Genomic DNA, 16,543 nt, shown 5'->3' with positions numbered 1-16,543 from the left:
GTTCTCACTCGCCGCCACAACACAGTCACAGCACAGATTTCAATTTAACAACACGAGTGGTTGAAAAGCACTTCTCTTATTTCAGTGAACAAATATCGGGGATTACCCCTCCTCCTCCTCCTCCGCCCCCCCGCTGAGGTCTCCTGCTCGTTCTCTCTCCATCATGTCAACAGGGATCGGGTGTGTGTCCTCGCCGCTTCTAATTGGTCACCAGATCCACCGGCGGGCTCGTTGCTTGAGTGTGTAAGTCAATCTGAAGTGAACCGTCCTCGTGGTCATACTGATCTACTGTGTGTGTGTCTGTGTGTGTGTGTGTGGGTGGGGGGGCAGCAGGTGCTCGAGATGTGGCTGTTGGTCTAACGAGGAGAGTGACAGCATCCTAACGGGCTCTTAGAACCGAGGACTCCTGTAGCGAGGGTCCGACGGACGAGGGGCCGCCTCCATCACCTCCTTCCTCACAGATGTAGGCCCGACGATGCAGGTGAGGAACAGACATTTCTCAAATTATGATTCTGGGACTTGACAGGAAACATTTAAGCTGCTAAAACTCACGCTGTTTAATTAATTCAACACTCTTGCCTTCGTAAAAGATCACTCTAGGGGGTTCTGTTGATTTACACAAGTCTTAATTCCAAGTTTCTGATGCTTTTGGCTGTTTAAACCTGTTTAATTACACTCAGACATGTTTACGATATATTTTCTGCGTCCATTTAAATCAATAAAGATAAAATATTAGATTTAACTCAGCAGCCTCTTCCAAGGCCACAAAGTTCAGTCTGCAGCTCAGACAGATTCTAATAAAAACAAGACAGAACCTTAAGGAGCATTTATTGCAGAGTACAACAGGACATTAGTGGTCAAGTGATCAGTTTATTAAAATATTATCTGACGGTGATTTTGATGATATTGTAGATGTTTTCTGTAGAATTTAAAGGTTTATCCAAAGCAGAGATAGATAGATAGATAGATAGATAGATAGATAGATAGATAGATAGATAGATAGATAGATAGATAGATAGATAGATAGATAGATAGATAGATAGATAGATAGATAGATAGATAGATAGATAGATAGATAGATAGATAGATAGATAGATAGATAGATAGATAGATAGATAGATAGATAGATATTAAGATAGATAGATAGATAGATAGATAGATAAATAGATGGATGGATAGATAGATAGATAGATAGATAGATAGATAGATAGATAGATAGATAGATAGATAGATAGATAGATAGATAGATAGATAGATAGATAGATAGATAGATAGATAGATAGATAGATAGATAGATAGATAGATAGATAGATAGATAGATAGATTACTTTATTCATCCCCGAAGGGAAATTAAGTCGTCATAGCAGCCGGTATATTTGAATACAATAAAATACAATACAAAAGAATAAAATAAAAAATATTGAGGTAGAAAGAATAAGAACAGAAACACAAGATAAATAGGTAGATAAGGTGCAGTGGCAAGATGATGGTAATAGTACTGATGATATGATGGTAAGGTTATTGTTAGACAGTATATAAAAATAGTACAGTATATATAGTATATAGTATAACATAATATATATATATGATAGTAATTATACCAATATAACAGCAGTATATAGTAATAATGGCAGCAACAGTATATATAATAATAATAGTAAATATAATAATAATAATAATAACATGTACACATGTATAAATATGTGTATATAGACTTATATATACAAAGAATATACAGAGTATGATATAATATATGATATATAGTAGAGGTATAAATATAAGTATTTGACTATACAATAGATAATATAATATACTATGAGTGTGCAAAAGACAATATTATTGCATAAAATGATATATAATATCAGTATGGTTTATATTAACACATATTCAACCTCGTCAGTGCTGCCGTTCTTTTTAAGTAAGATTAAAGTTAATGTTAGTTTACCGACTCATGGTTTAGCCTGGATGTCGACGTCTCTAGGAACATTTAAACCAGTCGTCCTTGTTTGCGGAGGACGGATGATTCCGAGGTGTTGTTCATGTTCCTGTTGTTGACGCACACTGGAGGAGGCGGAGCTGGGAGAGGAATCCTTCCCGGGGCTGTAACTGGATCCGGGCGTGGATCAGTGGGCAGGATTATCCAGATCATTGGATCAGAATACTGTCACCTAGCACCGTCACCTCCCACAGAGCTGCTGGGATGTCCCTCCTTAATGCCCCCCCCCCCACCCACCCAACCCCTCCTTCACCAGTAGTCTGTCACGATCATCACCAGGACTCAACTTGACCTCACCTTCACCTCACCAGACACCAGATAGGAGGCCGAGGCGAGGAGCTGAGACGCCGCTGTGGCTCGAGTCCGAGTGCAGACGGACGTTTGCAGGTCAGAGACGTTTCTGGAATGAAACTGCTCGTGTGCAGAGTTTTCATCCATCAGCAGAAACATCTCAACAGCAGTGAAACATGTTGTGTTATTTATTACCGACACTCGTGAATCCAAATAACTGTTTGGATCCCAGACGTCTCCTCCAGAGCCATCATGAGCTTCATATTCCTGCTTCAGAGAGAAATATCTCAACAGCTTTGAGATGTTTTTGATGCACTGATTCACATCATGATGAATTTTAATAACTTTGGTGATCCGTTGAACCACAGACTGTGAGTAAAGATGGACGATGCGTCTCTACTTCCTCCAACTCTCCCGGAATGAAGCCAAAATAACGCTGCCATCTTTTGAAGAGGCCGTCTATCGAGGGGTGGAGCCACCGTAGCAAGGTGTGGCCTATACACATGCTTGACCAATCGTGAGACAGGTCTCAGCTGTCAATAAGGATGTTGGATATTTAAAACCAAACTCATCTGAAACATGGGCCCTAAACAAACATTAGTGTGATGAGAAATACTTGAGATGACAGAAACCATTTTTGAGAAATATTTATTCACAGTGTACATCTCAGCTTGGCCATTGTCCCATCTGCTAACATGGAGGAGGCGGGGTTTATACCGCTGTCTTTAACCTCAAATATTTAGTTTGTGAAGCATTTCAGCTTCTGAGAAAACACACTAAAGATATTTGATATTCTCCCTTTGTGTTCAGCGTGAATCCAGGATTCCTTTTGAGTGAGATGATAGATAGATAGATAGATAGATAGATAGATAGATAGATAGATAGATAGATAGATAGATAGATAGATAGATAGATAGATAGATAGATAGATAGATAGATAGATAGATAGATAGATAGATAGATAGATAGATAGATAGATAGATAGATGGATGGATGGATGGATAGATAGATAGATAGTTAGATAGATAGATAGATAGATAGATAGATAGATTAATTTATTCATCCCCGAAGGGAAATTAAGTCGTCATAGCAGCCGGTATATTTGAATACAATAAAATACAATACAATAGAATAAAATAAAAAATATTGAGGTAGAAAGAATGAAAACAGAAACACAAGATAAATAGGTAGATAAGGTGCAGTGGCAAGATGATGGTAATAGTACTGATGATATGATGGTAATGTTATTGTTAGACAGTATATAAAACTTGTACAGTATATATAGTATATAATATAACAATATATATTTATATATGATAGTAATTATACAAATATAATAGCAGTATATAGTAATAATGGCAGCAACAGTATATATAATTATAGTAAATATAATAATAATAATAATAACATGTACACATGTATAAATATGTGTACATAGACTTGTATATACAAAGAATATACAGTACATGATATATACTAGAGGTATAAATATAAGTATTTGACTATACAATAGATAATATAATATACTATGAGTGTAAAAATATGTAGACAGTGTGCAAAAGACAATATTATTGTATAAAATGATATATAATATCAATATGGTTTATATTAACACATATGATGTGAAGTAAGTGTTCCAGTATATGGAGCGGAGTGTTGTACAGGGTAAACAGTGCAAGGAGACAGGTATGTTTAGATGCACAAAGAAAAAAGATATTAAAACTGCGGCTGGTGAGAAAAAGAAAAAGTATTGAAGTAGATCATAAAAAAAAACATTGTGATGTTAATCGACAGTAGTTTTCTAAAGCTACAGTCTCAATTCAGATATTTTCTAGTCCTGTCAGCGTTTTGTTTACCTCACTGACTCCACTCTAGCTGTTTATTTTATGAATGGAATCGATTGTAAGTAAAACGCATCAAACTGTAGAGACGTGTTTTATTTCTTTAATCCCTGTGATATTGCTGCGGTATCGTTTGTCTCCGTCCGGCTGCCGGTGAGTGAGCAGTGCGCTGACAGCCGCAGCACTCGCCTGATGAGAGAAATGGAAACGGAAACATGATTCCACACTTACAGCATGTACTTCGTTCTGTTTGATTGAGTTTCATTGTGAGGCCGAGCAGCGCCGCTCGTTAAGAGAGAGACGCGAGTGTCGGAAAACGGAACGGCATCATTAGCTCTTTGTTGACGGTGTCATCGAAGCCTTCTTGCATTTGCTTACAGTCGAATGAGCTGGTACTGTATGCAGGAGCGTTCCCAGGGAGTTTGGAGGCCCCAGGAGAAAAGGGGCACTACAGCGCCTCCAGCTGGTGAGTGTGGGAAGTCGCCGACAGGCCACAGTCTTCTTCAGTTTCATCCAAGTTGAGAAGAAGTCGACCAGATCATCGGTGGGATGTTCTGAGTCTTTGATAATGAAGTCGACTGCCAGGTCTCTGGAGTCAGATTTTCCTCCTCTGGCTGAGAGAGAAACTCTGGTCCATGAATCCACCGTTTGTTTGTCCGGAAGTCGTCCTCTCTCGTTCCCCTGGATGATCCATCAGCTGGATTCTCCTTAGAACCAGTTTATCTCCATTGTTCCACATCGGTTGCTTCTCTTGTGTCTGAAAGGCAGGTGAAGGGAGTAACGTCCGTCTTTCAGCACTAAACTTAAAGTCTTCTCAGACATTTCAGCCTGTTCCTCTGATGACGTCTCGCTGAATTCATGGTTATATTGTTAAACCAACATTTCCTCAATGTTTGCAGTTGATATTCGATTGGTACTTACAGCTGAATCAGCAGTTTGTTTGCTGCCGACGTGGAGCATTAAGAACCCATCCCACTTTGGTTCTCACCTTATAGAGGGTCCACCTCTCTGGATATTAACCAGCTCCCACGGTTCCATCCCCTTTGACGCGTTTGTTCCAATGAGCAACTCAATGTCAGAGTCAATTTCATGGAGTTCAATATCCCTACAATATGCCGCTGATCAACATCTCTTGCTCGGTCACAGGCCGGCCCCTTCGGATGAAAACATCAGGCCACTACTCAATGAGTCATCCTTCAAAATAAGAGCATCAGTAATATTATCCTTTGATCCCTTGAGCCCTTGCAGCTTTTTCAACCTGCTTGTTTATTTCTGCAAAGCAGGATCAAACAATCCCGATCCCTCCGTGGCGTCTCGCACCCAAAGACGCCCACGACCGAACATGACACATGACCGTCAAATCCAATCGTTTGGCTCGGCTGTTCCTTATATTGCGTAAATAAATATAAATTCACAGAATCTACCAAATGTTCCTTTTGTTCAGTTTTCTTGTCCCAAAGTTCTTTGTTCCAAGGGATTTTTCTTTCTGAAGTTCCAAAGGAAGTTTTTATTTTCCTTATGCTCCAAAAGTTGTTTTTTTCCTTTTATGTTCCAAAGGAAGTTGTTTTTACTTTAATGTAATGTTTAATATAAACTGAACCCAAAGCCACTGAGGCACCAGTTCGAGTTGCGATGTTCTCCGGCAATTTAAGAAATCCGTTGTCTAGTGTCTAAAAATATAAATGCAAAAAATAACAACAATAATCCCAATATATCAAACTAATGACTCAGCTGGTTCAGGGTTAGCGTCCGGCCCCGGGAGATTCCCTGCGCTGCGCCCCCCCTCACCGGGCCTCTGTCTGTGGCCCATGCAGGATGGGTCTACATGTGGTCAGCCCAGACCAGTACGGAGAGGTGCTTCAATGTGATCTGCGAGGAGAGGAGGGCGAGAGCCAGAGCGAAGCCGGCCCCCCCGTCAGGCCGCCTGTCATCAAGAAGAGGAGGAAAGGCAAGAAGAGGTACTTTACTGCTGCTTCTCCTCCATTTGTGCTTCTGCAGTTATTCCCCATTAACAGCTGGGCTCTCTGACAGCCACCGTTCTCTAACTCGTCCTCGAGGCTCTTAAGATTGTGTTTCCTCATTTGTCCTCATCATTTGGGGGGAGAGGGAAGACGAGTGTAATGAGGCGTCGCTAGGACCTCGCAGCAAAGCAGATGTCTGTCCTTCTTTTTGTCTCTCTTCTCTTCCAGATGACTGTGGATCAGCCTCACCAACTGCAAATATGAAAGTGGTACGTATGGGACACAAAGGACTGAATTAAGATAAATGTCTGTTAAAGCGTTGGCGAGCTTCTAAAGAAAACCTCCTGACGTCTGTCTCAGTGCGGCGAGCGGCGTGCAGGTACGGCCTGAAGGAGGTGGCGGAGGGCGAGGACTGGACGCTGTTCTGGACCGACTTCTCCGTGACTCTGCTCCGCGTGAAGGACATGAAGTGTTACCAGGTACACCGTCCAATTCACTCTCAGCCGCAGTCACATTACCGCCATCATCACAAACGGCCAATTGAACTCGACCCAACGCGGTAAAATAATCGTCTGGTAATTCAATCTCTTCACCTGCAGATGGATCACGGGAGACTAGTCACGCCGCTCTTTCATTTTTGTAACGTCTCCACGTGTCTTTTTAATTATCCTCGATATGTTCACCCATGAAATAAAAGAAGATGGATGTTTGTAGAGATTCAAGTTTGGAAAAGATCTTCAATCCCTCTAATTGGGTTTTTCAGTGCGGTTACTATTCAGCAAGTTAATACCAACGTACTCCAATCTTCTCTTCTGTTCTTCCCTCTATGAATAAAGTAGATCTGTTTATTTTGTTATACCCACCTCCTCCTAATAAAAATATGCAGCAGAGTCATCATACGCTTATAGATAGTTCCCATTTAAACCCCATCGTCTGCTTTGTTTGTCTGTGCAGAAAATAAACCATTTCCCAGGGATGAATGAGATCTGCCGCAAAGATTTACTGGCAAGAAACATGAACCACATGCTGAAGCTCTTCCCCAAGGACTACGGCATCTTCCCCCGGACCTGGTGCCTTCCCGCAGAGTCAGTGGGTTCTGTCCTCCTTTCATTTTGCCCTTTCCCAGCGTCTCCCCCTGTTCACTAACTCCTTCCTCCCGTTGCACTTTGCAGTTACAGCGAATTCCAAGCTTACACCAGGGCCAAAAGACACAGGACGTACATCTGTAAGCCAGACACCGGCTGCCAGGGCAAAGGCATCTTCATCACCAAGTCCAGTAAAGACATTCCAGCTGGAGAACACATGATCTGCCAGGTCTACATCTCCAGGGTGAGGCTCGGTCCGGCAGCACGTGGAGCCGGGGACACACACTGATGTTCTGACCTGTTGTGTTTGTGTTCCTCAGCCTTTCATTATCGACGGCTTCAAGTTCGACCTGCGTATCTACGTGCTGGTGACGTCATGTGACCCGTTCAGTGTCTTCATGTTCAAGGAGGGACTGGCTCGCTTCTGCACCACACACTACAACGAGCCCAAGCACGGCAACGTGGTAGGAGACGCTGAAGAATATCCAATCATAGAGTACTAATACATATATGGGTAGTTGACAAATAAAGTTCTAATGAGGATTACAGTTGTATGAAATTATAATGTTCAAATGCTGAATTTATCAACATACACAGTACATTCCAACATCTGGGGGGCTTCCTGGTAGTGGGATAAACTAAGGGCCCCTATAGTTGTCCATGTAACTGCCGTTTCAAAAATCTGATGTCACGCCACAGGACAGCATTTGTGTTACGAAAGTTATTTTGCTGTAAATACTAATGTACTAGTTTTGTGCATATTAAAACCTAATATTAATAAAGTCATTATATACAATATAATGCCAAGGCAGTTATTACCTGCTCCAGATATTTCTGGTTTATTTTGTTAATATGTAAGTTTAATGCTTCACCTATGTTACGGTCACACCGCAGGACATTTTGCGTCTTCACCTTAAAATATAATCAAAACATAACAGATATTTCATACAAAATCATAAGTTTAAAACAAAGTACCATAATATGCATCACATCCATGTGTTGTTTAAGTGGTTCAATGCATCTAAATAAACATTCACACTTAATTACAGAAAAATCATGCGTTATGTCATCCACCCATTTATCTGTATGTTTGTGAGTGTGTGATGCTGTGCACTGTACTGAGCTTGTCTTTGTAACTCAGGATGACGTCTGCATGCATCTCACCAACTACTCAATCAACAAGAACAGTGAGAGGTTTGTCCGTGACGAGGACACTGGCAGCAAACGGTATTAATGTCCCCAAGTTGATGTTGATTGTGTCAAATCTCACATTTCTTTACTGTTGCTAAAGTAAGATCTGTTGAAAACGTGTTCTTTTATCCTTTAAGAGAAGATGGTTTGCTCAAATCAAGTATTTATTTAGAAAGCAATGAACATGTTACAGCAAAGCAATGGGCTTCCAGTACATTAGATGTATCAGAGCGCCATGAACATCCGGCGTCTGTCCATTTTATACAGTAGATCTTCGTTCCTCCTCCTCTATGGAAGTGCGCAGGCGTAATCCATCCTCCTGGCTTTTGGAATACGGAATTGAAAAGGAAGACACTCCCAATGACCCTATAGTTTACTTCATAAAAGTCCTTGAACCACAGATGCAATGTGGGGCAAAGGTGTTTACAATTGGAGAAAAGATTATTATGTTTCAGCTATATCAAAACAAACCTGACTGTGTAAACCTTCGCAACAACTTAACCCAAACAATGTCACACTCACTTTGCCTCAGAAGGGACAGTTCCTGGATCTCTGTGTGAGTTTAATGAATCTGAGGGAATTACGCTTTTAATATCAGAAGTTAGAAATGAAAAACAAGTGAAGGATTCATTATTAACACTAAGCAGCAACGGTTATTATAATCATCTGGATGAAGCATAATATCTAGCTAAAACTGTTCCTATCTTTATTGTTAGAATTCTGTCAGCTCAGAGAGAAACTAAAATTTAGAAATCTCAACAGATCTGCTTTATTTTTTTTATTGATTTCTCTCGTAGAAAACTGTCGACGCTGAACAAGTACCTGGAGTCCATCAGCTGCAACACGGAGAAGATGTGGAGCGACATCGAGGACGTGATCATCAAGACGCTGATCTCCGCCCAGCCGACCCTGAAGCACAACTACCAGACCTGCTTCCCCAACCACACCAACGGCAGCGTGTGCTTCGAGATCCTGGGCTTCGACGTGCTGCTGGACCACCGCCTGCGGCCCTGGGTGCTGGAGGTGAGAGGCCTGGCTTTAATACTCTGTGCAGATCATAAACTCCTAACTGTCCTGTTTAGTCCAGGCAAAGTAACCCATTTTGGAGCCAAAAATAGAAGTAATTGTAAAAGAATTTGTTTCAGCATAGATAATTTCTATGAGGTGTCCACAACAACATACTAAAAGTCCTAATTAATCCTAGTTGAGTGTTGTGTGGTGTGTTGTGTGGTGTGTCTTGTGTGTGGTGTGTTGTGTTGTGTGTGTTGAGTGTGTGATGTGTTGTGTGTGTTGTGTGTGTTGTGTGTGTTGTGTGTGTTGGTTGTGTGTGTGTGGTGTGTTGTGTGTGTTGTGTGTGTGTTGTGTGTGTTGAGTGTGTTGTGTGTGTTGCGTGTGTTGAGTGTGTTGAGTGTGTTGTGTGTGTTGTGTGTGTTGAGTGTGTTGTGTGTGTTGTGTGTGTTGTGTGTGGTGTGTGTTGTGTGTGGTGTGTGTTGAGTGTGTTGTGTGTGTTGTGTGTGTTGGTTGTGTGTGTGTGGTGTGTTGTGTGTGTTGTGTGTGTTGTGAGTGTGTTGAGTGTGTTGAGTGTGTTGAGTGTGTTGAGTGTGTTGTGTGTGTTGAGTGTGTTGAGTGTGTTGAGTGTGTTGTGTGTGTTGTGTGTGTTGTGTGTGTGGTGTGTGTGGTGTGTTGTGTTGTGTTGAGTGTGTGGTGTGTTGTGTGTTGTGTGTGTTGTGTGTGTTTTGTGTGTTGTGTGTGTGGTGTGTGTGGTGTGTTGTGTTGAGTGTGTTGAGTGTGTTGTGTGTGTTGTGTGTGTTTTGTGTGTGGTGTGTGTGGTGTGTTGTGTTGAGTGTGTTGAGTTCTTTGAAAATGAATTTATGTATGTATTTGTAATACATATGAATGGTGTTTGCCTATGCAAATTAGGACATATTCAATAAGTGTGGAGCTCATGTGCTTGTCAAATTCATTTCAAAAGAAACTTGTAATACAAAAAATGTTACGTTTCATAAATACTTTTACTATGTAAAGTTTTATTCTGGTAGGAGTAAAGGAAAAAATTAAGCCTATTTGGGTGTATTGTTGTATGTTGTATTGTATTGTATGTTGGATGTATCCTACAAACATGGACTAACATTCAGGAAGTAAGTTATCCTTTTATCTTTTCAAAAGGAAGGAAAATTCTTCTTTCGAAGCTGAGATGTTCACTTATATTCTTTCCTGTTCTCACAAACTCCCTCTTTTCTGTTCATCAGTGTGAAGTGACATTGTGTTGTTATATATTTTTTTTTTCTCCTTGCAAATGTGAAATATTGAAGTGCTAGAATGTCTGGCCACTTTTATACCAAGCTAATCCAGGTTTCAGCGCTTCTGATATTCTAAAACAGCTAATATGAAGTCGATGGACACCGAGCTTGTAGGAAATGGTACTTATATCTTGATATTCGATTATTCGATTAGTGTATAGCTCATTTGCATATTCAAATTCATTTTCAAAGAAACTTGTAATACAAAAAATGTTACGTTTCATGGCTTCTTTCATTGTGTAAAGTTTTATTTTGATTGGAGTAAAGGAAAAAAATAGTCTCTTTGGGGTGTATTGTTGCCTTATTGGCACATTGATGAGAATTAAACATATTTCCTCAACTAGGATTTCTTAGGACTTTTAGTATGTTGTTCTGGACACCTCATAGAAATGATCTATGCTGAAAAAAATTCTTTTACAATTAGTCGGTCGTAAAACGCTACTTTGCCTGGACTAGTTTATCTGAGTGAAAGTAACAGAAATGTATGAATGGGAAATTCCTTCAAGTGGGTTTTTTAATCCCTGAACATTTCCCCCCCCCCTCGTTTCCCTTGTAAAACTCATTTCACACAGTATCACATATATTCTGAATCAGTTTATTCCATCGAGGCTTGATGGTGTTTACGTTGAGTTGAATATTAAAACGCACACCTCCATGTTTTATGGCTTCATCAAATATTGCAAATGTCTTGAGCATCATTTACTCTCATTTTCCTCCAGATTCAGCTGTTTGGAATCTTTAAAAAACTCTCCACTAGAATTTAAAGTAAATATTTTGTTTTTAAGGGGAGAAAGTTTGACTCGGGGAAATTGATTATTGATTAATTGATGTGTGATGTTTTTCTCTGTGTCCAGGTGAACCACTCGCCCAGTTTCACCACCGACTCGCCGCTGGACCGCGAGGTGAAGGACGCCTTGCTGTACGACACGCTGGTTCTCATCAACCTCGGCGCCTGCGACCGCCGCAAGATCACCAAGGAGGAGAAGCGCCGGGTGAAGGACCGGCTGGAGCAGAACTACTCCCGCGAGGCCAGGTAGGATCCCGTCAGACGTCTTCTTCCCTTCATCCAGGGTGTTCGCTGGTCACCCTTAACGTGTGTGTGTGTGTGTGTGTGTGTGTGTGTGTGTGTGTTGTTCCACCAGGATGGAGGAGCTGCGGCAGTGCCAGGCGGCCACGATGGAGCAGATGGAGCAGTACGAGGCCGACAACCTGGGCGGCTTCAAGAGGATTTACCCCAGACAAGGAACAGAGAAATACGACAAGTACTTCAAACACAGCAAGTCCTCTTCCAGAAGACGGCAGCGTCCCAGGCCCGAGAGGACTGCTCCAGGTACCAGCAACACACTCAACACAACACACAACACAAAACAACACAACACACACACAACACACACAATACACAAAACACACACACACACACACACACACACACACACAACACACACAACACACACACACACACACCACACACACACACACACACACACACAACACACCACACACAACACACACAACACACACACACACACCACACACACACACACACAACACACACAACAACACACACAACACACACAACACACTCAACACACACAACACACTCAACACACTCAACACAACACACTCAACACACACAACACACTCAACACACACAACACACCACACACAAAACACAGCACACCACACACACAACACACACAACACACACAACACACACAACACACCAACACACACAACACACACAACACACTCAACACACACAACACACACAACACACACAACACACACAACACAACACACCACACACACAACACACTCAGCACACAACACACACAACACACCACCCACACAACACACTCAACACAACACACCACACGCACAACACACACAACACACACAACACACACAACACACTCAACACACTCAACACACCACACACAACACACTCAACACACTCAACACACACAACACACTCAACATAACCAACACAACCAACACACACAACACACACAACACACACAACACACACAACACACTCAACACACTCAACACAACCAACACAACCAACACACACAACACACTCAACACACTCAACACACACAACACACTCAACACGCACAACACACTCAACACACTCAACACACTCAACACAACACACCACACACACAACACACCACACACACAATACACTCAACACACACAACACACTCAACACACTCAACACAACACGCCACACACACAACACACACAACACACACAACACACACAACACACTCAACACACAACAAACCACACACACACAACACACACAACACACTCAACACAACACACACAACACACTCGTTACCACTCACTCTGTCTGCACCTTTTCTAAGAAGATCATTTCTTTATTATTTAAAGAAATCTGTTTGAACACTGATATTTTTCCACCACTTTTAAGAAAGTAAGGTTTTGAGGATGGTCGGATATATTCTTACTTTGGGATTTACCTGCCAAAAGTAAAAAGATTAGAATGTGGCTGCTTGAAAATTAATAATTCAGCAACGCAACAATAATAGGATCTATTTATGTACGTATACAACATCCACTATTTATTGAAACCTTTATTCATTCTAATGATGACGTGTTGCGTTTGAGAAACACTTTTATTGGCAGAATATAAAACAGGCAAGAAAATACAAGTGTTTATTAATGTATTTGTCAACAATAATGTGACAATAACTCGACTGACAAGCACCTGCAAGTGACGGCTGCTGTATAAACACATGATAAAGGAAAATATAATAACTGACATTTTATTTTATATTTTATTACTATATTGTTCAGAATACCTATATATAGATGTATAGAAGTTGTAATTCTTGAAATTTTGTTATTAAACACTTGAAAATAGTCGCTTATAACTACACCCAAAACCTTTTATTAAAGGTTTTGAATTGTGTCTATGAAAAAACAAATGATTAAATTTGATTAGAGGCAACTTATCTAAAAACCCCTTCACTTCATATCAGAGTTGCTTGATTTTGCGTGTTTGTGTGTTTGTGTGTTTGTGTGTTTTTAGGCAACAGCTGCAGGAGCTGCGTCTGAAGGAGGAGAAGCTGAAGGAGAGGGAGCAGAGGGGGGGTCGGAGGAGAGACCTGCAGGGGGAGACAGCGGGGGAGCGGGTCAGAAGACCACCAGCTCGGATCCCTCTCACACGGCTGGTGAGGATCCACATGGAACCACCAGGGGGCAGCAGACCGCTCCTGCCCCCTGATGGATGCTTCATATCCTGTCTGACCCCATCGCCACAGCTAATGCGGAGAAACCACATTTTAAATTAGCCAGAATAATATTGCTGCTGATAACTTTTATTACAAATATGCTTTGTTGTCCACACCAGAAAACCCAACACGCTCATCCATGTTAGTCAGTGACAGTAATTGCTAATATATTGTGAACCTAATACTCGTGGCTCCATATCGAGTCGGGCCATAAAAACAAATTGAATCCCGGAGCTCTTTGTTTGTTTCCAGCCTCGCCGGTCCCGGGCGGCGGAGGATCCCGAAGCGTCACGCGCCCGAGCAGAGAAGCAGAAGCAGGAGAAGGAGGAGACGGCCGAGGTGGAGGAGCAGCAGCGGGTGGAGGCCCTTCTCCAGAGGAAGAAGCTGCTGCAGGACCTGGGCGTGGTGGAGCAGATCCGGCAGCTGCTGCAGGACCAGGTCGGGAAAGACCCCCAGCTGCTGAGGAGGCAGCAGCGCCGCCAGGAGAGCAAGGTTCCAGCGGAGCACCGGGTTCACTCACGTTACAGCCGGGTTCTTCACTGTCACTTCCTTCTCTGACCTCTGACCTGTTTCTGTTGGTTTCAGGTCGACCCTTCGATGGCGTCTCTCCAGAGGAAGCAGCCTCCGCCGCCGCCCGGCCCTCAGACCACACGGCAGGTACACGACCAGGGACGCCAATCCAATCTAACCTAGAGGTGCTTAACTCCACCAAGGCTCATGCTGCCTCTCAGCTTTTTACATAAACTGGATCCGCCCATTTATCAAGATCCTAGCCAAAATGTAACGACTTCTTACTCAGGTCACGCCCCCTCGCCACAGAGTTTCAAGGGAATCTGTTTTGTAGTTTTTGATTAATCAAGCTGACAAACAGCAATAACAACAAACTCAATTTAGTGAAGATAATATTACAGATCAGGTTTATTTAAAGAAAACACAAAAATATCACAGAAATTGAAAAACATCATGTTACTCCGACTTTAACTTATTTTTATAAAAGGAAGAAATTAACATTTCTATTAGTTTTTGTTCATTTTAATTATTTTAACCATTTTCACACATGAAGCTGCAGCTGATGATTATTTCCATTTTGGATTAATCAGCTTTTCAATCAATTTGCAAAATGTGTTGAAACATTTAAACAAAATTCCATTAACATGGTATTTTAAATATTATTGTCTTGTATTGTTATGAATGACAAAGAGAATCCAGCAACATATTTGATGCTGGAACCTGACAATATATATATTTTCTAATATAAAAAATGACTTGAACCATTAATAAACAGTTGTGGAATAATTTAAATAATAATAATAATTTTCTTTCTACTAATTAAATGTCAATCGCCTGCTCAGTTACACCTGATATTATTTGAGTTTCACATTTGAGATTATGTGCAATAGAATTTTTTTCAAATGTCAAATTGTTGTTTGTAAATTGTAAATGTAAATATTAATGTATCACAGTTAATTCAAAGCAGCTCCATGGATGTTAATATAAAAAGCATGAATACTTGTCAGTGTCTGAATCTGATGGAATTAATCATGACTCAGCAGCGTGAGGAGTCCGACGGCCCGCCGCTCGAACCCGAGAGCCACAACCGAGCAGGAGACGCTCACAGCACCATCAACACCATCAACACCATCAACACCATCAACACCATCAACACCATCAACACCATCAACACCACCAGCACCATCAGCACCCAGCGGATTCACTGGCCAGGTAATACATCTCCACACTCTGCAGAAACCACCTCAGGCGGCGGAACCACAAACGACTGTTCGTTGCATTATTTTTTCATTCGAATTATATAAACTTTGCAATTTTTTATGCTCCACAATATGAAAAAATAAATAAATGTAGCTACAGTAAAAAGCAATTTAAATTATGAAAAACAGCTTCACTCATTTAAATTTAAAAAGGTGCAAAGAAACATCTCTGAATATTCCACAGGAGAAAATATTAAAACACATTAAAAGATGAACATAACACGACGTGGATAATTAGTCTGCGCTTTTAATTTCAGCTCATTATTGTTTCCTCCTGTTTAATAATAGAACAGTTGTGATACATTTGTGTATTATTGAAAATCTCCACAGAGTTTCCACAGAGCAGCTTTATTAAACACATCATTAAAACCACAGGACTGGTTTTGTCTTCCCAGTGAGATTTCACGATGTTTCTCTCTCTGTGTTTCCGCTCCGTCAGTCAGCAGATCCCTGGACGTGTGGCCGGAGAGCAGGAGAAGCTCCGTCTCCGACCCCCGGCTCAGCGCCTCCACCATAAACCCCCCCGCTGCCCTGCAGAGCCTGCTGGTCATCTCCAGAGCGCCGCTGGTCGTAAGGCCTGGCTTCCCTCACGCCAGGGGCCCCCGGCACGGGAAAGGCCAGCGGCGCTCAGGGGCCACAGACTGATGCTGCTGCACGTTTAAGGTTTAAATCCACTTTGCAGGAGCAGGAGGTGAGGACAGCCGGAGGTGGAGACGCCTTCAAACTGTGAGGACACAGAAGCTCTCTGTGCAGAGGATGCATGTTTCACGTTTGCAGACTTTTATATGTGGACTCCTGCAGTTTGCTCCGCTCGCCACCTCCCAGCATCACCTGCAGCACAGCAGA

General features: G+C 41.7%; 1 protein-coding gene across 1 annotated transcript; it reads left to right on the top strand.

Moving 5' to 3' along the window:
* Positions 1–5,943: 5,943 nt before the first annotated feature.
* Positions 5,944–16,342, top strand: ttll6 (tubulin tyrosine ligase-like family, member 6). Its single transcript, XM_061095338.1, is given in 15 exon segments — positions 5,944–6,086; positions 6,318–6,358; positions 6,450–6,568; positions 7,044–7,174; positions 7,262–7,418; positions 7,495–7,638; positions 8,316–8,401; positions 9,163–9,388; positions 11,520–11,698; positions 11,808–11,944; positions 11,947–11,995; positions 13,727–13,868; positions 14,205–14,448; positions 14,514–14,585; positions 16,137–16,342. Coding segments are annotated over 15 exon segments (2,076 nt in total).
* Positions 16,343–16,543: the final 201 nt, after the last annotated feature.

Source organism: Limanda limanda, chromosome 21, assembly GCF_963576545.1.
Source record: "Limanda limanda chromosome 21, fLimLim1.1, whole genome shotgun sequence".
NCBI classification, from domain to species: domain Eukaryota; kingdom Metazoa; phylum Chordata; class Actinopteri; order Pleuronectiformes; family Pleuronectidae; genus Limanda; species Limanda limanda.
This window is presented reverse-complemented; position numbering and strand designations above follow the sequence as displayed.